Below are 21,903 nucleotides of genomic sequence, written 5' to 3' on the forward strand. Positions count from 1 at the left end.
ACCAACACTGGAGCTGCATTAACAGAACAGCCACACACCAACCCCCTCCAGTGAACTGTTAAAGACCCCTCCAGTTACCAGACAGACGGACAGAGGCAGATAATGTCACCTGATGATGGCACTGAAGATGCCGAGAGCACCCGAGGGCAAAAGGCTCAGTCCCAACCTCACCATTAATTAAATCCATCAACAGCAGGGGCACAAACTGGGGTTGGACACCCCCTGTCCCCACCCCCTGTCCCCAAATCCTGATGTTTCCCCTCCAAATCCTCTGCCCGGGAACCACGAGCACAAACACTTAAAGCTCTAAGGAGGTGCCAGTGCCCCAGACCCGACCTGGAGCCTGTTTGACCATCGACACCCCCAAACACACCCAACCTGGTGCCTGTTCTTCCTGGGACACCACCACCTCCCACCACCACCACCTTGCCCCTTCCAAGGGCACAGTGGTGGGCACGGTACAGGCAGGACAGGCCAGGGAACAGCCACGACATGGAGGAACAGGGTACCCCAGAGCAGCCCCCACGGCAGGGGGTGAAACCACCACCAGGGATGGATTAAACAGCAAGTGGAACTGTAGGGCCCCCCAAGACAGGCACCACCAGCTCCAACCTCCCGCCAGCACAGCCACCACCTGGGCTGAGGGGGTGCACCAGAGGGTGCCCCAGCACCAGGACACGGCTCCAAGGCCTGGAAGGTGCTGACACCCACCAGTCCGGTCAGAACCCCGCCCCATCCCAGTCACACCGTGACCAGAACAGCCAGGACCCCCCTTCATGCCCACCCTGAACCCCCTTCCCTCTGGGCACGGGGACAGCCCTGCTGGGGCCGTGGAGGGAGGTTGTGCCCCAGGGCAGGTGGGATCACGGTGACCCCCGGCAGGGACCGGCCCCCTCCCCACGCCGCCCCCCTCGGGGCGAGGGACGGAGCCGGAGCCGCGGGTACAAAACCCGGTGCCGCGTCTTTATTGGGGGGCAGTGGGGGGCCGGGGGGCGGCGTGGGGGCCGGGGCGGGTGGTGTGGGGCGGGGGCGTGTGACGGTGGGGCAGCGAGGGCTGAGGGGTGCTGATAAATAAGGGGGCGGGTGGGGGGGGTCCCGTCGGGGTGTGGGGCCCCCCCGGCCCAGCTGTGCCCCCGCCGGAGGCCCGGCGGCTCTAGGGCTCCTCGGCGTCGTAGAGCAGGGCGGCGCTGAAGGTGGTGAGGGGCTCGTCGGGCGCGTGGGCCAAGCGCCCCGACACCAGCTCCACGCACAGGGTCTCGCCGGCCGCCAGCGGCAGCAGGAGGCTGAAGACGCCGAGGGCACCGGGGCTGGGGGCCTGCGCGGCCACCGGCCCCTTCTCCAGCCCCTCGGGCTGGAATCCGGCCGAGTCCAGGCGGGCGATGCCGTGGCCGGAGCGGGACAGGACGGCCTCCAGCCCCTCGCCCCGGTGCCCCGTCAGCACCGCGCTCACCAGGTACCGCCCGGGCACCGGTGCCGTGAACGTGCCTGCGGCAGGAGGAGGGGATCAGGAACCCCCAGGAACCCCCGGTGCCCCCCGAGCGGGCTCTGCACCCTCGGATCCCCTGCAGCACCCCACGGCCAGCGGCACACCCTGGGACGGGCACAGCACCCCCACAGAGCTCCTGGCCACCATCACGCTTGGCATCACATCCCCCTGTGACCGTGCAGCCCCCTCACACACCAGAGCCCCCACCGTAACCTCCATCACCCCGAAACCGCCCCACAGCCCCCCGTGCCCCCGCCCGGCAGTGCCGTGGGCTCTCACCTGTCTCGGGGTCGTAGGAGCCGCCGTCGTTGAGCAGCACCTGGTCGAAGAGCACGGTGCCCGGCTCCGTGCGCTGGGTGCTCAGGGCGGCCGAGAAGGCGACGCGGGGCACCGAGCCCGGCTCTCCGACCTCGCCTGGGCACCGTGTCAGGGGGGCAGGGGCACTCCTGTGCCCCTGCCCCCGGGAACCCACTGCCACCCTGTACCCTCTATCCCCCTCCCAGCACCCTCTGCCCCCCAGCCCAGCAGATGCAGCCCCCACTCCCCCTTCACCGTGTCCATGCGACCCCTTGACCATGTGCCCCCCCTGCACCCCAGCCCCTCTGCCCCCCAGCTTCCCAGTGCCCTGTGCTCCCCCATGCCAACCCAGACACCCCCTGCTCCCCTTCCGGTCCCACCCAGCTCCCCACATCTGCCCCAAGCCCCCAGCCCCATGTCCTCTCCCCCCAGTCCCCCATGACCCCTGCACCCTAAGCCCCCAGCCCCAGCCCTACCTCTCTCTCCGGGCAGCCCTGAGGGAAAAGATGAGGAGGGGCTGTAGGACTGGCTTGGGGTAGGACCCCCGGGCACAGGGTCCAGCCATGCCAGCACTGCCCCACTGCTGCATCAGGGTACACAAAGGAGGCTGATCCTTACCAGGGGGGCCCACGGAACCCTGCTCTCCATCCTTTCCAGGAGGCCCAGGTGGGCCGCGAGGGCCTGTCTCGCCCGCAGGTCCAGCAGGTCCAGGGGGGCCAGGGGGGCCTGGAGACAAGAGAGGGTTAGAGCCACCCTGGCCCCATAGCCTTTTCCCTCACCCCACAGACCCATGGCTGGTGTCCCATGTGTGATAACCCCACGTTCCCATGACTGGCGTCCCCTTGTCCCCACACAGTGCAGCCCCATGGCCTGGATCCTTCTGTGGTCTTGTGTCCCCACGCCCCACTATCACGTTCCCTGGTGACTCCACATTCCCATATCCCTGTGTCCCCACACCTCCACCACCGTTCCCGCAGCTGTGTGCCCCCGTGAAGCCCCATGGCCCCCCGTGTCCCCACAGTCCTGGGATGCCCTGTCCCCCTGCAGTGCCTGTGATGCCCCGTGTGCCCCCATCCCTGCAGCCCCTCAGGCCCACGACGCACTGTGCCCCCGCAGCCCCGTGTCCCCCACGATGCCGCACATCCTCCCACGTCCCTGCAGCCCCACAGCCCCGCGTCCCCCGTGTGTCCCCGTGCCCACGCACCGTGGCGCTCCAGCTGTGCCAGGCGGTTCAGCTCCCCGCGCAGGTGGCCCAGGCTGGCGTTGAGGGCGCCGAGCCGGGGCGGCAGCTCCAGCGCCTTCTCCAGCAGCGCGGCCTGGGCGCGGGCCGTGGCGTTCAGGTCCCGCACGGCCCCCCACAGCCCGGCCACGTGCCGGCCCAGCCCCTCACGGACGCCCCGCAGCCCCCCGGCCACCGCCTCCAGCTGCTCGCAGACCCCCTCCAGCTTGGCCACGCGCGGCTCCAGCCCCGCCGGGCAGCCCCCGGCCCGCGCCAGCTCCCGCGTCAGAGCCTCCAGCCGCTCCTCGCTCTCGGCCTGTCGTGCCGCCGCCGCCGCCGCCGCCTGGTCCAGCTCGGCCACCACGCGGTCGGTGATGGAGCCCAGCTGGCGCTGCCGGGCGTCCTGCTGATCCAGCGCGTCCTGCAGCCCCTCCACCGTGGCGTTGAGGCCGCTCAGGGCCCGCAGCGCTGCCGCCAGCTCCCCCCGCAGCTCCCGCAGCTCCGAGGGCGACGTGCCCCCGAAGACGCCGAACCCCTCCAGTGGTGCCTCCAGCTCCCCTGGCTCCGTGGGGCCGGGCTGGAGCTGCTCTGGCTCCCGGGGGGGCAGCGGGACACAGGGTCGGGCGCAGGGGTCACCGTTCAGCCTCTCCAGCGCCGCCTCCAGCCGCCCCGTCCGGTTGCGGAGCTCCTCCAGCTCCTCGACCAGTGCCTCTCCCTGTGCCCCCAGCAGCCCCCCCAGGGTCCCGGCCAGCCCGTCCCCACGGAGCCCCTCGGTGTCCTGCGGCTGCCGGAGGTGGGGGCCGAGCGCCCCGTCGTGCCCGTCCTGCCCTGGGCAGGGGTGGCCGCAGCGGGCCAGCAGCCCCTCCAGCTCGTCCAGGCGGGCGCCGCGCTGAGCCCCGCTGGCCGCCAGCCCCTCCACCGCCCGGCTGAGGTTGGCCAGGCGCCCCGGCAGCCCCCCCGGCCGCCCCTCGGGCTCGGAGGGCCACGGGCCGGCGCGGGAGGCGTTCAGCCGCCCCTCCAGCTCCGTCAGCCGCCGCGCCAGCACCGGGCCCTGCCCCGGCCCCGCCGCCGGCACCGGCAGCCCTTCCAGCCGCCGCTCCAGCTCCGCCAGGCGCCGGAGCACGTCCGGGGGTGGCGGGGCAGGGGGGACAGGGGCCAGGCGGCTGCTCAGGCTGCTGATGTGCCGCTGCACCGACTCCACCGCATCCCGGTTGCGCTTGTCCACCGAGCCCACCAGCTTCTCCAGCGCCCGCATGCGGTCCCGGTCCTCGGCCGCCTGCCGCCGCAGCCCCTCGGTGCCGATCGTGCAGGCAGCGCACAGCTCCTGCAGCCGCCGCTCCAGGTCGAGCAGTGACGCGGTCCCCGGGCCCCCCGGCGCCCCCGGGCCGTCCCGGCCGCCCTCGGTGCGGCGCAGGCGGGTCTCCAGCTCCTCCAGCCGCTTCTGGACGTGGCTGAGCGCCTCCCGCACCTCGGCGGGGGCGGCCGCGTCGGCCGGCTGCTCGCCCCCGGGGTGCCCCTCCGCCCCCCGGGGCGGTGGCTCCTGCCCGGCCCGCAGCTCCTCCACCTGCTCGCTCAGCTGCCGCACCTGCTCCTCCAGTCGCCGCATCTTCTCCGCGTCCCCGCCGCCTGCCACGCACCGCCAGATCAGGGTGTCACATCCCCCTGCCATTGCATCGCCTGCCACCGTGTCCCTCCACCACCGCCTCCCCCTGCCCCGGCACTACCTTCACCCCCCAGGCCGCTGAGGGTGTTGCCGAAGCCGGAGAGCGTGGGGCGGCCGGGCCGGGGCGGGGGGCGGCCGGTGGGCTGGGGGGACGCTGGCGCGGGTCCCTCGGTGCAGTCTGGGCCCGAGTATCCCTGGCAGCAGCGCCAGGCCAGCTCCGACACCGTCCGCTGGGCCACCTTGTAGCGGGGCCGCAGGAAGCTGCGGTACCTGTGAGTGGAGGGGACAGGGAGTTTGGGGGGTCCTGGGAGGGGTGCGGGGCTTCCCCAGGGAGCCAAACCCAGCACAGGCTGCGGCTTGACCCAGCGGCGCCTGCGTCTTGCTCAACAGCCGGCGGCCGGGGGGGCTGCCCCTGCCCCTGTCCGGCTTTGTCACCCCGTCACCAGCATCACCCTGTCCCCGGCATCACCCCAACACCGGTATCACCCCATCACTGGCCCGAAAAGCTGCACGGTGTGCCAGGGTCCTGGCTCTGCTCGGCCAGGGGGACAGAGGCCAGTCACCCCCCGGCACCACTTGAGGTCACTGGCTCTTGCGCAAAGGTAAACACGACCCCGGGGCGGGTAAACACCAGCGGCGGCAGCACAGCCGCGGTCAGCCCCGGCTCTGCGCTGGCCCCCCAGAGTCCCCCTGGAGACCCTCAGCCCCATCCCGGCCCCACTCACGCCAGGACCCGGGGGCACTGGAGCTGCCCCCAGGGGCAGGGCTGATAGTCCGGCTTGATGAAGCTCTCGACACCGTCCTCCACCACACAGCTCACACTGCGCGTCACCACGTAGGCACACCAGTTCCTGCCGGAGGGAAGGGGTCAGGGCACGCACCTGGAACGTGCCGGCACCAGGCATCGTCCTGGCACAAGCGAGGCATTGTTCAGGGATAGACCTGGCATGGTCCCGGCACACACCGGGTGTCATCCCAGCACAGCCCCGGCGTTGTCCTGGCACAGAGCAGGCACCAGCATGGACCTGGCATCATCCCAGCACACACCAGGCATTGTCCCGGCACGCACCTGGCACAGTCCCAGACCAGACCTGGCATCATCCTGGCACACAGCCAGACATCGTCCTGGCACAGAGCAGGCACCGGGCACTGCCCCGTCAGAGACCCAGCATCACGCCTTGCACCAGGCATCCCCCGGCACACACCGGCTTCCCCAGCAAAGACTGGTTCCACTGGGCACACACCAGATCCCCGGGCACACATGGGATTCCTGGCACATGCTGGCCCCCCGGCACAACCTGACCCCCTGGGCACACCCCGGATCCCCCGACACGCTCCTGTGCTCGCCCAACCAGCCCCACCGGTAGCACCGTCACAGCCCAGAGCGGCGGGTTAATGGGCCGGATCCTGCCCTCCTGCAGCCCCTCTTCCCTGCCCGGCAACCTCACAGGAGCAGCTGCAGCACCTGACCACGGGGCAGCCCCTGGGAGCCCTGTGGGGATAGGGGCTCTGCCAGGAGTGGGGTGCTGACACCCCATCACATCGTGCTGTGGCTCCCATGCTGCCTGGCACGGGCATCCTACATCCTCCGCCTCCCCATCACTGCCCTCGTGTCCCCTGTCCCCTCTGTGCCAGTGGGGCAGGAGCATTGGGGCAGCCACACACTGGGACTCCAACCCAGCCACAGACTGTGGGGATCCCTGCCTGAGGTGCAGGACCCCAGCCCAGCCCCACAGGTTGCAGGGACCCCAGCCCCACGGCGTGGGGCTCCAGCCTGTCCCCGTCGCAGCCTTATATGGTCCGAGCCCGGGACCCAGCCCGGCCCCCCTGACCCGTCCCCCAGCGGTCCCCCGGGGAGCGGTCCCCGGCCCTGGGACCCCGCCGCGGGGCCCCGGTGCGGCGGCCGGTTCCCGTCAGCCCGGCTGGTTCCCCTCAGGCCCCGGCTGGATTCCAGCTCCTCCCCGGGGGCCGCCGGGAATTCCTGCGCCGACCGACGGCCCCCCCTCGCCTCCCCCCTTCACTTCCCAGCCCCGCACCGGCGGGGCCCTGGGACCCCCCGGCTGCCCTGGGGTCCCACCACCCCGCCCCGGGGCTGTCCCCATCCCAGGAGTGGGACGGGACCGGAGCCCCCCCGAAAGGGCAGGACGTGGGGACAGCCCCGTACCAGCGAGCCACGGGGATGGGGCGCTGCACCCGCCGACCCGTGGGAAGCCCCCGCTGAGCCCCCAAAGCCGCAAGTAAAGGCTCAGCCGTATCCGTGCCCCACCAGGGAGCTGGGGGTGCCCGACCCATGGCCCCCCTCCCCAGGCACTCCAGGCTGGGGCCACGTCCTGCCACCCGCCGGGGCCGCCGTGGGGCCGGGGCAGCTCCAGCCCTGCGGCCGCGCTGCTGCGGCGCCGATGTGGCCGCGGTGTGTGACCCGAACCCAGCGCGGGGCCGCCCCCAGCCCTGCGCCCCGCCAGCGCCCCGACCCACAGGCACGTTCTGCCCCACGACCGCCCCGCGATGCCCACGGCACGGGATGGGACGGGGATGGCGATGGGGTGGGTCCGGGCCCCTCTCCCCCTCCCCGGCAGCGCTGACCCCCGCGTGGATGCCGAGGCGGGACCAGCCCGGGATCCCCGCGCGGCGGCACCGGCTCCCGGCCCCCGCCCTCCACGTGCGCCCACTGCCCACCGCCGCGGGGCCGGGGCTGACCCCCCCAGTCAGGGGAGCCCCCAGTGCTGACCCGGCCCCCGGCACGGCCGCTCCCGCCGCCCCCCGGGCTGGACGTGGCACGTGCCGGTGCCCGGCCGATGCCGGGGTCCCCGCGGCGTCGGAGTGGGGGCTGCCCCCGTGCCCCCGCTGCCGCCCGTGTCCCCCCGGTGCGTCCCGGTGCTCTCGGCTCCTACCTGTGCCGGCCGGCGGCCCGGGCACCGCTGTGGGCCGCGGCCGCGCCGGGGGCGAGCGGGGCGGCCCCGCCGGTGTAGAGGCTGTACCGGGGGGGAAAGTTGGCGGCCAGGGCCTGTGCGGCCAGGAGGCACGGCCAGAGCCAGGGGGCCATGCTGGGCTGGGGCGGCTCCGCTCGGCTCGGTCAGCCCGGTCCGGCGCGGCTCAGGAGCGCATAGGGTGTCCCGTCGCGGCTCCGCGGCTCTGGGCGGCTCGGCTCGGCACGGCTCGGCTCTGCCCTCCCCCCGGCCGCCCCTCGGCCAGCCCCTCGCCGCCAGGGCCGCCCCGCTGCCGCTGCCCGCCGGCGGGGTCCCCGGGGCCCCCCGCTTCCTGCCCACCGCCGCCCCCGCCGCGGCCGCGCCGGGCACCGCGGCCCCGCCGGCCCCGCCGCCGCCACATCTGCTCCTCGTTAGGCCGGGCCGGGGAAGCCAGAGGGGCCGGGCAGGGGGCCAGGGCGCGGGCGGCCAGCGGGGCGGCGGGGCTACCGCTGCGGTACCGCCACCAGCACTGCCACCGCCACCGGCACCGGCACCGCCTCGCACGGTGCCCCGCGTCTACCCGGCCGCCGGTGCCCCCGCCCCGCGCCTCTGCCCCGGGCACAGCCGCGGCAGGTCCCGGCACCGCATCCAGCACTGCCACGTCCCTGTGTCCCCGTGTCCCTGTGTCCCCGTGTCCCTGTGTCCCCGTGCCAGGTTACACGTCCCGGTGCCGAGCCAGGCGCTGCCCCGCGCCCCCAGCCCGACCCTGACACCGCGCTGAGGACACCGGGGGCACTGGAGCAGCCGGTGGTGACACCGCGGCCACCCAGGGCCACCGCGGTCCTAGGCCTGCGGTGACGCCGTGGCTTCCCCGGACCGCGCGGTGACGTCACGGCCTCCTGGTGACATCACGCCTTGGCTCCGACCCCACGGTGACGTCAGGGCGCGGGAACCCCCCGCCCTCGGGGAGCTGCGAGCGTGGGTTAAGCACAAACAGCTGCCGGCAGCTGGAGGGGGGAGGGGACGGGGAAGGGGACATGGGGGAAGAGGGACGCGGGGGTGGGGGACACGGGGCTGGGCTTGGCCAGGGCCCAGCAATGGGCTGTCCCCAAGGGGACGGTGTCGCCTTCTCTGTGCCCTCAGAGGCCGTGGGGGGCAGTGGGGGTCCCGCAGGGCTGTGGGGGGCCGAGGCCCTGCCGCGTCCCAGGGTACTCCAGCCAGTGCCGGGGATTTGCGGCCGAGCAGGGACAGTCAGTGGGGGTCCCGCTCTGCCCCAGCACAGCCGGGGGGCTCAGGGATGGGGACCAGGGTGGTGGCAGGACCCCGGGGGGACTCACTGCTGGGACTCCCCGGCTGCGGCCCATCCTGCACCCAGCCCAGTATGCCCCAATACACCTCAGTACACCTCGATACATCCCAATACACCCCGGTACACCCCACCACATCCCAGTACGTCCTCATCATCATCATGGCTGGGTTTCGCGAACGAGGATTTGGGAAGGGCTCTACCCACATTTGCTACAAGCGCGCTGGTGGCTAAAAAGGCCAATGCGAGACAGACAGGTCCGGTTACAAAAGGCACAGAGGAAAGACTCCTAGCACACCACAGTATACCCCCGCCCAGTACATAGCCCAGTATCCCTCACTACCTCCCAGTATACCCCAGTACAGCTCAGCACATCCCAGTACGTCCCAGCACAGCCCAGTACAGCCCGTCCCACCCCAGCCCCGCGGCCCTGCCCGCTGTCATCAGCTGTAATGAGCTGTCATTAGTGTCATTAGCGCTAATTAGCCGCGGTCGCCCCGGGGCTCCCCGCCCCGCCCCCCGCCGTGACCCCGCCCCCCGCCTCGCGCCGCGCCTTGTATGGAGAAGGAGCCGCCGCGGCTGCCAGGGGGCGGGGAGCGCCTGGGGGCGGGGCCAGGGGTAAAGGCCCCGCCTCCGCCAAGAGCCCCGCCCCGCCCGGGGCAGGCAGTGACGTCATCGCGCACTCGGGTACTGTGACGTCACAGCACAAGATAGGAGTGACTTCACCGCCAGGCCACGCCCCTCCCGCCGTGCCCCGCGGCCGGAAGTGACGCGCGGCGCGGGGAGACGTGTCGGAGCGGCGGGGCCGGAACGTGAGCGGGGGGAACACCCGGGGGACCGGGAGGGGACACCGGGAGGGGACAGGGACCGCGGGTGTGCCCGGGGGGGAAGGACCGACTGCGGGGGGCGAGGGGCCTGTAGCGGGGGGGGGGTCCCTGCGCGGTGCCAGCGTGTGTCCCCCCGCAGGATGATCACGGACGTGCAGCTCGCCATTTTCGCCAACATGCTGGGCGTCTCGCTCTTCCTCCTCGTCGTGCTGTACCACTACGTGGCCGTGAACAACCCCAAGAAGCAGGAGTGAGGGGACCCCCGAAAGCCCCGGCAGCGCTCCCCGCCCGCCCTCCGTCCCTCCGGGCCGCACGCGATGCCCCGGCCGCGCTGGGCGCGGGGCCGCGAGAGGCGCCAGGCCGAGCTTATTCCAAACCGGTTTTAAAGGAAACACGATGATACAAGACTAAACAGTGTGACGTCGTAAAAGCCCCGGACCCCTCCGCCAGGCCCGCGGGGAGGGCCGGGGCGGGTGCGAGGGGAGCCCCCGGCCTGGGGCTCAGCGCAGCAGGAGAGGAGCTGCCGGCAGGAGCTGGGCCAGGGGGGGCCGGTGGGCAGGGGCCGCGGTGGGGCACGGCGGGGCCGGGGGGGCCGCAGCCCCCTCTCCAGCGCCGCAGCCCTTGCCCGAGTGCGGCCGGCACGGGGCCGAGCAGGGCCAGGGGCCCCCGGGCTGCGCCACAGCCCCCCGGAGCCGCGGGGCCGTACCTGGGGCCGCGGGCCCCTGCCCCGGCACGGGAAGGGTCCCTCGGCGCTCAGCACCCCCCCGGGGGGCACGGGGGCCTCCGGGCAGAGCCCTGTGGGACAGAGACCGACGTCAGCAGGGCACGGGGCTCCCGCGGGCCCTTGTGCACCGACAGCCCCAGGCCTGAGGGTGTTGGGGTCCCAGCCCCCCCACCTGGCGGGGGCTTCGCTCAGGGCTCCCACCACCCCCTCGTCGGCATGGGCTCTGGGGTGACACCACCCACAGCACCTACCCAGGCCGCTCCAGGGCTCTCCGGGCGTTCAGCTTCATCGGGAGCACCTGCGGGAGGGGGGCACAGGGGAGAAGAGGGTTGGTGCCAGGAGGGGTCTTTGTCCCCAGCTGTACAGGAGCTCCCTGGGGCTGCGGGGGTCGCACGGAGCTGGACCCCTGCCCCTGGGGTGTCCACACGGTTTCGGGAGGGCACTTGGGGCAGAAACACCTGGCAGAGCCCCACGGCTCGGGGGGCTCCCAGCCCTAGGGGCAGCCCCACAGAGGTATTCCCCCAAAGGTGTTGCCCCAGGCACCCCCAGGCCTGGCTAGCAGAGCCGTGGGCAGCCCTGGGTCCCCTCCCTGCAGTGCCCCCGGTACCTGCAGCAGTGCTGTGCCCTGGAGCTCTCCCACACCTTGCTGGGCCTCCTGCGGTCCGTGGCTGGTGCGTGGCATTACCTGGGTGCCCACAGGCAGGGTCCCTGTGTGACAGAGGAGACAGAGCTCAGCCCGTGTTGGTGACAAGCTGTGTGCCATGGTGGGGGCACGGAGCCATCACAGGGCACCTTGGCACGGCCTGGTGACACCATTCCCACAGTAGCAGTGGGCACAGAGTCCCCCTCCCTGCCAGCCTTGCCAGGGCCAGGCCCCCCTGCACAGCTCAACACCGAGGGCCATCCTGGCAGTGGCCAGTGCTGGAGGGAGGATGTAATGGGCACAGAGCTCAATCCCAGCCCTGCTGGTGCAACGGGCTTTACCCTGGCCAGGCCTGGTGGTCCCATAAATCACTGCCCCTGGCTCCAGCCAAGTCTCCTGTGGCACTGGTGTGACCATGCTGGCCAGATCTGGCTGGCAATGAGGACCTGGGGGGCACAGCTCTGGAGCAGGGACACAGCTCCAGACCAGGGGATGTCCTGGATCATGGGACACCCGCTCAGCCAGGAAAGCTGGGTGGGAGAAAGGGGGGCCTTTGGGGGCCTGGCTGTGGTTGGCCATGCTGAAGGAATACCTGAGTCACCTCAGCTCTGCTCCCAGTTTCAGCTCTCCCAGTTAAACTGTCTTTATCCCAACCCAGGAGTTCTCTCCCCATCCCACTGGGGAAGCAAGCAAGTGGCAGAGAGGCTGTGCTGCCCACTGGGGTGAAGCCAGAGCTGTGTCCCGTGGGGGTTGGACAAGGTGTCCAACAGCCAAGGTAGCCGTGAACAGCCACAGACCCTGCAGCAAACGAGACCCTGCAAGCAGGAGCCTGTGCTGGGCAGGATATGCCAAAGCCACTGGTGCCAGTGGGAGGTACTGAAAAGCAACAGCTGACTTCACCTGGGCCAAACCAGCATAAATTCAGTGACCAACCCCAGACAGCAAAGGCCAACAGCAGCCAAGGGGAGTCACTGGGGGTCTGGCAGAGACCTGGCACACTGACCTCCCTGGGGTGTGGCCAGGCTGGAGCGGGAACTAGGAAGGAAGTGGAAGGATGGGACAAGACCAGGATCTTCATCCAAGTAACAGGATCTTCACCCCGTGCCATCCAGCCCCCAACCCATCACAGGTTCTGAGCGTTCCCGGTTCCTTCCCAGCTGCCTGGGAAGCAGAGGCTGGGATGGCACAGCTGGGGGTGCCAGTGCAGGGCTCGGAAGGCAAAGCCACGGGGGCAGAGCATCCCCAGGCCATGATCCCTGTGCAGACCCGAAGGAACAGACGGAACAACGTGCCCATGAGAACATCAGCCTTTTATTTCCTCCCACCACGTTCTCATGGCAGACAAGACACAGTCACAACAGAGGGCTGGGCAGCAAACCCCGAGGACAACACAACAGACACGGCAGAACTCGACACAAGCACAGCTTCAGGCACACCCAGTCACACCGGCAGCCCCGCCCCGGCTCCGGGCTCTGCGGGGCAGGGGATGGGAGCAGGGGCCTCCGGGGCTTCCCCTGCTGGCCAGCTGAGGCACCGGACCCCCGAGGGGCCTGGATTGGCACTGCCTGCCCCCTGCGGCCCTGAACCCCTGCCCCACGGCGAGAACACCAGCATGGGGGGCACAGCCAGCGCCTCGCCTGGTTTTGGCACTCCACTGCAGTACATCAACCCAAGAGGACTCACCATGTGTTGGAAGCCCCCAGTGCCTCATGCCAGCCCTGCCAGCCCACCTCCCCACAGCCACAGCCAAGGCCACAACCTACTGCTGCCCAGCCAGTGTCTGGGAAGGGGAAAGGCACTTTGGTGTGTCCCCACTGGCCTTTGGAATGCTTTGGGAGCGGCAGGAAGTCAAGCAGAGGTTTTCTGTGCTGGCTTCTCCAGAAGCCTCAGAGGCCCCACACTTAAGGGAGGGTATCTCCCCACTGCCCCAGTGGCTGGGATCCCCCTCATCCCAATGGAGCAGCAGCAGCTCCTGCCCGGCCGGGGCTGCAGGACTGTGGGGTGGGCCGGAGGGGCCACAGGTCTCCCTGCCCAGGGCTGCCCCATGGGGATGAAACCCCTCACGCTCACAGTTCCACACAAACCCACTGTCACGCTGTCCCAGCCCAGGTCGGGCTGGCTCCGAGCTCCCTCAGGGCCGTGGCCCCGCGCAGCAGCTCGACAGGCGCCGGAGCAGGCGCGCCAGGGGTCCCCAGCCCGGCTTACCTCTGCCCGGGGCCGGGGCGCCGCCGCCGCTCGGGGGGCTCGGGGGGGCCGTGGCCGCAGCCGGGGGCCTGGGGCTGCCGAAGGTGAAGCTGGGGGAGGCCCGGATCCGCGGGGAATCCTGCTGGCTGCCCCCGCTCCCGCTGGTGCCGTTGCTGAAGCTCCTGGTGCGGGCCAGGGAGTTGTCAGAGGCCGAGGTGGGCAGCCCACTGCGGGGGTGAGAGATGGGGGTCAGCCTGGTGTGGCAGGGGGGGTTCCCCTCTGCGCCCCCCACCCACTGTCCCAGCCCAGCCCTGAGCACAGGGTGGCTGTGGCCGAGGCACCACCTCTGGCAGAGCCCTGGACTGGTGAGCAGCTGGGGGCAGGGGTGTCACCAAGGCTGCCCCTGAGAGCTGCAGCCCCAGTGTCCCATGTCGTACGTCACTGTCCCAGCAGTGTTGTCACAGGATTCTCACTCCCTCGCCCCCAGACACAAATCATAGTATCACTGAGGTTGGAAAAGCCCTCAGAGACCATCAGGTCCAACTGTTCCCCCACCACTGTTATGCTACCACTAACCCACCTCCCCAAAGCTTTTAAATCCTTCCAGGCATGGGGACTCCACCACTGTCCTGGGCAGCTCTGCCAGGGCTGGACAGCCCTTTCCATGAAGAAATTGTTCCCAATATCCAACCTGAACCTCCCCTGGTCCCTTCCTCTTGTCCTGTACCTTGTTCCCCAGGGGCAGAGCTTGACCCACCCCACCCATCTCCACCCTCCTGCAGAGAGTGAGAAGGCCCCCCCGAGCCTTCTTTTCTCCAGGCTGAGACTCCTAAATCCCTCAGCCCCCTCCATCCCAGTCCAGTGCTAGAGGGGATGCAGAAAAGACACTTTCCAGGCTACTGGGCCAGGTGAATCCCAACCAATGTCACCCCTGCCCCTTTCCCCACCAACAGCTCGGAGCACAGGGACCGACACCTGCAGCTCCTGGAGCTCTGCAGGGCCAGGCCCCGGCCGAGCAGGTGACCCTGGCAGGTGACTCACTTGGGGACATTTATCATCTCTAAGTGCTGTAATCCTGCAGCTCCCACGCTCGCCCCAGCCGGCCCTTACGTGGAGCTCCTGGGGGGGGTCCCGGCCCCTTCTCTCCTCCGCGGGCCCCCCCCGGCGCCGCGCAGCCCCCGCACGTGCTTCAGCATCCAGGCCCGCAGGTTGCCCAGGCAGGTGTGCTCCGACAGCACGATCCGCGGCCACGGGTTACACTCGGCCATGTCCAGCGCCGCCACCGCCACCGCCCGGCCCACCTGCACGGCACGGGGCAGTGAGGGGACATGGGGGCACACAGCCCGGCCCACCTGCACGGCACGGGGCAGTGAGGGGGACAGGGGGGGACACGGCACGGCCCACCTGCACGGCACAGGGCAGTGAGGGGACACAGGGGCACACGGCCCGGCCCACCTGCACGGCACAGGGCAGTGAGGGGGACATGGGGGCACACAGCCCGGCCCACCTGCACGGCACGGGGCAGTGACGGGGGCACACAGCCCGGCCCACCTGCACGGCACAGGGCAGTGAGGGGACATGGGGGCACACAGCCCGGCCCACCTGCATGGCACAGGGCAGTGACGGGGGCACACAGCCCGGCCCACCTGCACGGCACAGGGCAGTGAGGGGACACAGGGGCACACGGCCCGGCCCACCTGCACGGCACAGGGCAGTGAGGGGGGCACGGGGGCACACAGCCCGGCCCACCTGCACGGCACAGGGCAGTGAGGGGGGCACGGGGGCACACAGCCCGGCCCACCTGCACGGCACAGGGTATGGTGAGGGGGCACGGGGGCACACAGCCCGGCCCACCTGCACGGCACGGGGCAGTGAGGGGGCACGGGGGCACACGGGGACCGGAGGGCGTGCGGAGTGGCACGGGGGAGAGGGGCACTGGTGAGGGGGTCACGAGGAGAGGGGGTTTTGGGGAGGGCGGGAGCACAGGGAAGGGGGGACATCAGGGTGGGGCAACGGTGAGGGGGTCATGGGGAGAGGAGGGGATATAGCAGGAGAGAGGACACTGGGGAGGGGGAGCACTGGGGAGAGTGGGCAGCTCCCCAGAGCACAGGGCAGAAAAACACATGGAGAAAAGTAACCCCAGCCACGAATCCCAGCCCAGCCTCCGGATTTCAGCCCCTCCCCCGGCTCAGCTGGGCCCCCTGTACCTGCTCAAAGAGCTCCACAGTGTAGCGGGAGGGGAAGGCGGGCGGGGGCGGGGGGCTGGCGCGGCCGTTGTCATGGCAGGCCCCCGGGATGCTGTTCACCGAGCGCCCCGAGTTGTAGTTGCACTCCAGGGTGTAGCTGTGGGGCACAAGGGAGCCACCGTTACCCCACAGACCCTCAGCAGGGCTGGGGTGACCCCGCATGTCCCTCTGGGAGAGCCACTTCGGTGGAGCTGGGGCACAGGAAAGCTGCAGGTTTTGAGGAGTGTGCTCTGATGGCAGGAATGGCCCATCCCCTGCACGAGGATGTGTGGACATACCAGAGATCAGCGTGATGGGAACTTGGGATGGAGCTCGTGGGGGCCTAAGGGTGGCACTCAAGGTGCCGAGGTGCCTGTGAGGGGACCTCTCAATCACCTCTGGAAGGTGATGGAGAATGGGGGGTCCCTGATGGAGAAAGGGAAGTGTCTCATGTCAATCCAGGGAGTGGGCGGCCACAGCCTCCCCCCAGCCTCCAAGGTGTCCCTGAGCGAGCCGTCCCAGAGGTGGGAAGGAGAAGAGGGGCTGGGAACTGCTGGCTGGGAGGGTTCCCATCTGTCCCACTGGCCAGAGACAGCTCCAGGGCCAGTCCAGTAGAAAATCTGAGCAGCTCCATCCCTATTTGCCTGAGGCACCACACGGGCACTGAGAGCACTCCCAGCACCTTTCGGAATGTCGCTGTTGGATCAACCCCGGGCTGCTCCGGGCCAGCCCAGAGCAAAGTACCAAGGCCAACCTGCTGTGTGTGTGTCCCTGACCCACCAGAGCTGGGGCCAAGTGCACGGCAAGCACCAAGGAAACAGGAGAAAACCTCCCTTCTGTGGGTCTGGCTGCCCACAGTGTGTGTTCCCAGCACAGAAACGGGCTAGGAATATCCCATCCCACGTGGGAGGGGGCAGATCATAGGTATCCCCGGCTCCTGGGATCACAGATGGGCTGAGGCTGGAATCTCACACACAGCCATGGGGACTCTGCGCCCACGGCAACTCAGCTTAATTACAGCTCAACACAGACACGAATGCCTCGGAAAGAGAATTCCCCCTGGAAAGCCATCCAAGAGCGGGGAGGAGAAACCAGAGCAACTGCAGGAAGAGTGTGGAGAAGGAGGAGGGGGAGGGCTTGGCTGAGCCTCTGCCTCAGGAACACAGCAGCACCTGGCACAGCCAGGCCTGGCTTCTGCTGACCTGCCCCAGAGCCATGCAGGACAGGGCGGTCCCACGGGACTGGTTCCTCCTTCCCCCAGTCCCATGCCCAGCACGAGCACTCAGTGCCAGGCTGGACGGTGCTGCCCTACCTGTGGATGATGCCCAGGGCCTTGTAGACAGCCACACGCCCGCTGCCCTCCTTGGACTGCCCGTCCCGCTTGTCCCGGGCGTACATGTTCTTCTCTGAGAAGTTGCAGCCCGTGAAGTCGAAGTGAGGCGAGTTCAGGGAGATCAGTTTGGGGAACAGCATGTTCTCCACCTGTGGAGAGCAGCAGGGGTGATGGGAAGGCCTCAGCTCCAGTGGGACCAGTGCCAAGTGTGGGGATTCACCAGGGTTGGCTGGGCCCGCTCTGCTCCAGTTCCAGGGTCTCACAAGCTCCAGCTGTGCCCAGAGGATGCTGCCCAGCCCTGCCCACCTCACACTGGGCTCTCCTGACAGCTAGCTGGGAGGAGAGGAAGGGAGCCCAGTGGCACTGCTCTTCCCCACCCTCATCCCTCAGGAGAAAGGCAACTCTGCTGCTGGTCCACACCAGCTCCTGGGGGAAATCTGAGACCTCCTAGGGGAGGAGAGGAAGGAGACAGGAGAGAAGGAAAGAAGGAGGAAAAAGAAAGAAAAGTAAGATAAGGAAGGAAAGGAGAAAGAAGGGAAAAGGAAGGAGCCGTGATAGGGATTTCCGTACCCCCCTCCCAGGAGTGGGAGGGAGCGTTGGGGCCTGTGGGGAGGGGGCAGAGCAGCAGGAGGGTCCCAGCAGCCCTGGCCTCACCTGGTCGTTCTCGTCGCTGAAGCTGTTTCCGTACATGAAGCAGCCGCGCTTGGACGCGTGGCCGTGCAGGTCCACGTAGTAGGCCAGGCCGCTGTCCCGGGGTGCGATGGGCTCGGGGGGCTCGGTGGCCTCGGGCTCGGGGGCTGAGGGAGGCCTCTGCACCCCCTCCTCACAGTGCTGGTCGGTGTGGCTCGAGGGCAGGATCCAGGCGGCCCGGTCGGTGCTGTCCGACAGCCGCGTGTCCCGGTCCGGGCGGGAGGCGGTGCCGGCACACCAGGCACCGGCACCGGGGGAGTTCCGCGCGTTGTTGGCTTTGTCCAGCTCCGACAGCGCGGCCTCCGCGGCTGGGACGGGAGGGTTGGGGCATTTTGTGCTCAGCGAGCTGGTGCCGAGCGGGGAGACAAACGTCCTCCAGTCTGGAGAGCCCGGCAGGACGCGGCTGTGGACGTGGTGGTAGAGCAGCACGGCTTTGGCCCCGTACACCGCGGGGTGCAGCTCGGCGTCGGGGTGCAGGTACTGCCGGTTCAGGTTCACCCCGCGGGAGTCGGTTCTGCAGGGAGAGCAGAGACGTGAGACCCTTCCAGGGTGCCCTGGCAAAGCTGAGCTCACCTCGGAATGCCAACACTCCAGGATCTGTCCTGGAGTACAACAGCCAAACCACCCCCTCACAGCCAGAGGCTGCCCCAGAGCACAGAGAACCTTGGCAAGGCAGAGCCCTGTGTGACATCCTAGAGAAGGGAACGCAGCTGGGGAAGGGGCTGGAGCAGCAGGAGGGGCTGAGGGAGCTGGGGGGGCTCAGCCTGGAGAAAAGGAGGCTCAGGGGGGATCTTCTGGCTCTGCAACCCCCTGACAGGAGGGGGGAGCCCAGGTGGGGGTCGGGCTCTGCTCCCAGGGAACAAGGGACAGGACAAGAGGAAACAGCCTCGAGCTGTGCCAGGGGAGGGTTAGGTTGGATATAGGGAACAATTCCTTCACAAAAAGGGCTGTCCAGCCCTGGCACAGCTGCCCAGGACTGTGGTGGAGTCCCCATCCCTGCAGGGATGGATGTGGCACTTGAGGACATGGGTTAGTGGTGGCCTTGGCCGTGGGGGAATGGTCGGACTCAATGGTCTCAGAGGGCTTTTCCCACCCAAATGATTCCATGAAACATGGAGCAGGTTTCCAGGCAGGAGAGCCCAGCCCAGCCCCGCACTCACCGGTAGTGGCCCCGCACCACCCCGTCAGGGTTCAGCATGGGGATGAGCTTGAAGACGAACATCCGCCGCAGCATCTGGGCACGGGGATCCTCCTCCCGCAGGATGAAGTCCAGGAAGCCATTGAAAACAAAGCTGGAGGGGGTTTCTCCTGGGTGGACTCTGCTGCTGAGGAAAAACACCTGGGGACAAGCAGACAGGGGTGAGGGGGGTCCCTGCCTGCCCCCCGACACTGCAGTGCAGGAGGGTCTCGCGGACTCTGCTCCCCACACTCCACCCAAACGCTCCAGCCCTTGGGGACACGACACAGTTTGGGTCACAGACATGAGAGTGGCAGCAAGGCACCGACACAGGGGCCACTGTGGGGGCTGCTGACCCCCCTGTCCCCAGCACAGCCCCGATGCAGGCACGGCCACTCACCCTCTTCCCGGCGAAGCGGCGTGGCCGGGGCGTGCTGGTGTCTGGGAAGAGCTTGTCCAGCCGCGGCTCCCGCTTCTCCTGCATGCCGTGGCACGAGGTGACCGTCAGCAGGTCCACACGCAGCTTGTCCAGCGAGTGGCACAGCAGCTCCCGGTGGTAATAGACAGAGTCCAGGGGGCTGTGGGGCGAGGAGGGGCCTCAGCCACACCCAGACCGAGGGGGCTCCCGGCTGGGCACTCTCACACTGGGAAGGGGATGAGAGGGCTGGGAAGGGGGTGTGGGGAGCACACCTGCTGGGGGACATGTGCCTGCAGTCCTGGAAGCGGCCGTCCAGCTGTGCCAGCATGTCCTGGCACTCGGTGTAGGAGAAGGGGTAGCAGAAGGCAAAGTAGGTGGTGGCCCCGCGGTGCTCCAGGAACCGGTGCACGAAGGACAGCACGAACTGCGTCTCCACCACCTGCCACAGACATGGAGCAGGGCTGGGCACAGGGGCAGGGCCACCCTGGCACAGCCCCCATCCCCTCTTCTGGCTCCCTTGGGCATCGATCGCCCTCGGCTATCCCCATGGGAATCACTGCCCAGCCACCACCCCTGGTGTCCTGGCACACCAGGCTGTTCCCTGCAGATCCTTTGGCTCCTTGCTTGCCCCACCAGCAAAACCACACCTGTCCTGTCCCGTGTCAGGGCGTGGAAGGGATGCCACATCCCTGGAAGTGTTCAGGGACAGGTTGGACGGAGCTTGGTGCAACCTGATGTAGTGGAAGGTGTCCCTGCCCAGGGCAGGTGGTGGCATGAACTCTTTAAGGTCCCTTCAGCCCAAGCCATTCTGGGATTCAGTGGTTCTCTCTGGTTCCTGTTCCATGGAGCAGAGGGTCTGCTGGGAGGGTGGGCACTACCTCCCCATGGCAGCACATGTGGACCAAGGAGCACCCAGAACAAGAATCCCTTGGGCAGCTCCCACCACATCTAAGAAACCTCCTGGGAATCTCACCCCTTGGCTGTGCCTCCCAGGGCTCCCCCAGCCTCCCTGGCTGTGCCCCACACCAGGGCAGCAGCACCTGCTGCCACAAAGAGCTGTTTTCTGGCCACTTTGGCACCTGGTGAAAGGGAAGAGAAGCACCAGGAGTGCTCGGGGGGCAGTTCTGTGTTCCCCCACTGAAAACACCCCATGGTGGCCTATGCCCAGCCACAGCTCCATGGACCCTCCTCTGCACAGCCCTGAGAAAGGACTGTCATTAACCCCCTTCCCCCAGGGGTGCCAGGGACAGCCCAGCCACTCCCCCGCCCCAGCAGAGTGCAGTGGTCACCCCGTGGCGAGGGAGGGGTGTCCCTGCCCCCCGAGCCACCCCCCGCCCCGTGTCCCACCTGGAAGCTGGGCCGCTGCCGGATGCGCTCCCAGCGCGGGCGCACGGGCAGGGTGCGCACGAAGGGAGCCATGCCCTGCGCGTACAGCCGGCTCTGCTTGTTCATGTTGAGGATGTGCAGCTTGATCAGCTTCCCCGGGGCCCCCCCGCGCACGCTGAAGTAGAACCAGGACCTGGGAGGGGGCAGGAGCGGCGCCGGCTCAGCCTCTGCCCGGGGGTGTCCCCCGAGGAGTCCCCCCACCTCCCCCCGGGGGAGGGACCAGACCCCCCGACTCTCCTCCCAGGGCACCCCGGACCCCGCTGGCTCCCTCAGCCCCTCTCCTCCGCTCCCCAACCTCACGGACCCCCTTCCCAGGGCACCCCTACATGGTACCACCCACCCATCCGGCCCTGTCAAACTTTGTCTGTCCCCCGGGGGGGCTTGGATCCCTGAGGCAGAGGGCACAGACCCCCCGAGCCCACTCCCAGAGCACTCTAATCTCGCCGGCCACCCCCAGCCCCTTTGCTCAGCCCCCCAACCCCACCGACCCCCGTTCCAGCCACTCCTGGACCCCGGGGAATCCCGACCCCAGCGCCCCCCGTACGGTACCAGCCGCCCCTATTCGCTCCCCTCGCCTGCCGGTACCTGTTGCCGTTCTCATACTCGGTCTGGGCGCAGTCGGGCCGCGTCCACACGTTGAACTCGTAGTCGGCGGCGGGGAGCGCGTTGGCCCGGGCGGCGGGGCCGCCCCCCGCCTCTGCCGGCCGCACCTGCTCCACGTGCGCCAGGTTTCCCGAGTCGAAGCGGGAGCTGAAGAGGAGTCCCCCGCAGCGGATCTCCATGGCCCGGCGGGGCCGGCCCCGGCATCGCCCCGGCGCGGCCCCGGCACGGCCGGTACGGGCCGCCCGGCAACAGCAACGCGCGCGACCATTGGCTGCCGCCTCCCAGCAACGCCGCCGCCCATTGGCCGGCGCCTCGGCAACGGCCGCGGCGCCCCTGGGGCCGCTCCGCCTCCCTGGCCACGCCCCCGTGCAGACCACGCCCCTCCCCTGGCCACGCCCCCAGGTACCTTCACACCTGTCCGTGCTCACCTGTACACGGAGCACAGGTGTGTGCACAGACACGCGTACACGGAGCACAGGTAGGTGTGTGCACAGGCAGGGACAGACGTGTTCGTGCCCATGCGTGGCTGTGTAACGCGAGTCGCGTACACAGTTGCATGTGTGCACACGCAGCTACACAGACACACCTGCGCTCAGGAACACAGGTACGCGCACACACACCTGTGCACGCGGCAAAGGGACCCGGCGGCAGCAAAACGGCAGAGGTGGGACTCGAACGCGCCACCTCCCACACGCCGGGCAGGCGCTCTGCCCCCTGAGCCAACCCGGCGGGGCGGGGCCGCGCGGCGCCAGCGGCTCCTTTGTATTGCTGCACACGGAGACGGAGCGGACAGGATACGGCCCCGCTCACTGAGGG

The 21,903-nt window shown here is 69.3% G+C and overlaps 2 protein-coding genes across 5 annotated transcripts; one reads left to right on the forward strand and one right to left on the reverse strand.

Moving 5' to 3' along the window:
- Positions 1-942: 942 nt before the first annotated feature.
- On the reverse strand, positions 943-21,319 carry AGBL5 (AGBL carboxypeptidase 5). Of its 4 annotated transcripts, XM_027749443.2 has the most exons (14): positions 21,070-21,319; positions 20,446-20,617; positions 19,371-19,537; positions 19,081-19,258; positions 18,664-18,842; positions 17,468-18,017; positions 16,793-16,962; positions 15,463-15,598; positions 14,366-14,556; positions 13,277-13,482; positions 11,036-11,136; positions 10,680-10,726; positions 10,411-10,499; positions 5,424-5,516 (listed from the first exon to the last, which is right to left on the reverse strand). In XM_027749443.2, exons 1-14 carry the CDS (start codon positions 21,264-21,266, stop codon positions 5,494-5,496), a joined length of 2,406 nt encoding a protein of 801 aa, XP_027605244.2. In that variant the 5' UTR covers positions 21,267-21,319; the 3' UTR covers positions 5,424-5,493. The 4 variants fall into 4 exon arrangements, 3 of the variants coding, with proteins under 3 accessions (XP_027605242.2, XP_027605244.2, XP_027605243.2); XM_027749442.2 differs by lacking the exon at positions 5,424-5,516 and having other exon boundaries at positions 10,071-10,499; XR_003546074.2 differs by lacking the exons at positions 5,424-5,516; positions 10,411-10,499; positions 10,680-10,726; positions 11,036-11,136 and having other exon boundaries at positions 13,397-13,482; positions 14,297-14,556.
- Positions 9,597-10,116, forward strand: OST4 (oligosaccharyltransferase complex subunit 4, non-catalytic). Its single transcript, XM_027749451.2, has 2 exons — positions 9,597-9,689; positions 9,844-10,116. The coding sequence occupies exon 2, from the start codon at positions 9,845-9,847 to the stop codon at positions 9,956-9,958; it is 114 nt and encodes a 37-aa protein (XP_027605252.1). The 5' UTR covers positions 9,597-9,689; position 9,844; the 3' UTR covers positions 9,959-10,116.
- Positions 21,320-21,903: the final 584 nt, after the last annotated feature.

This window comes from Pipra filicauda, unplaced genomic scaffold (genome assembly GCF_003945595.2).
Source record: "Pipra filicauda isolate LSUMZ 115617 unplaced genomic scaffold, ASM394559v2 scaffold614_size217257_pilon, whole genome shotgun sequence".
In the NCBI taxonomy this organism is placed as follows: Eukaryota; Metazoa; Chordata; class Aves; order Passeriformes; family Pipridae; genus Pipra; species Pipra filicauda.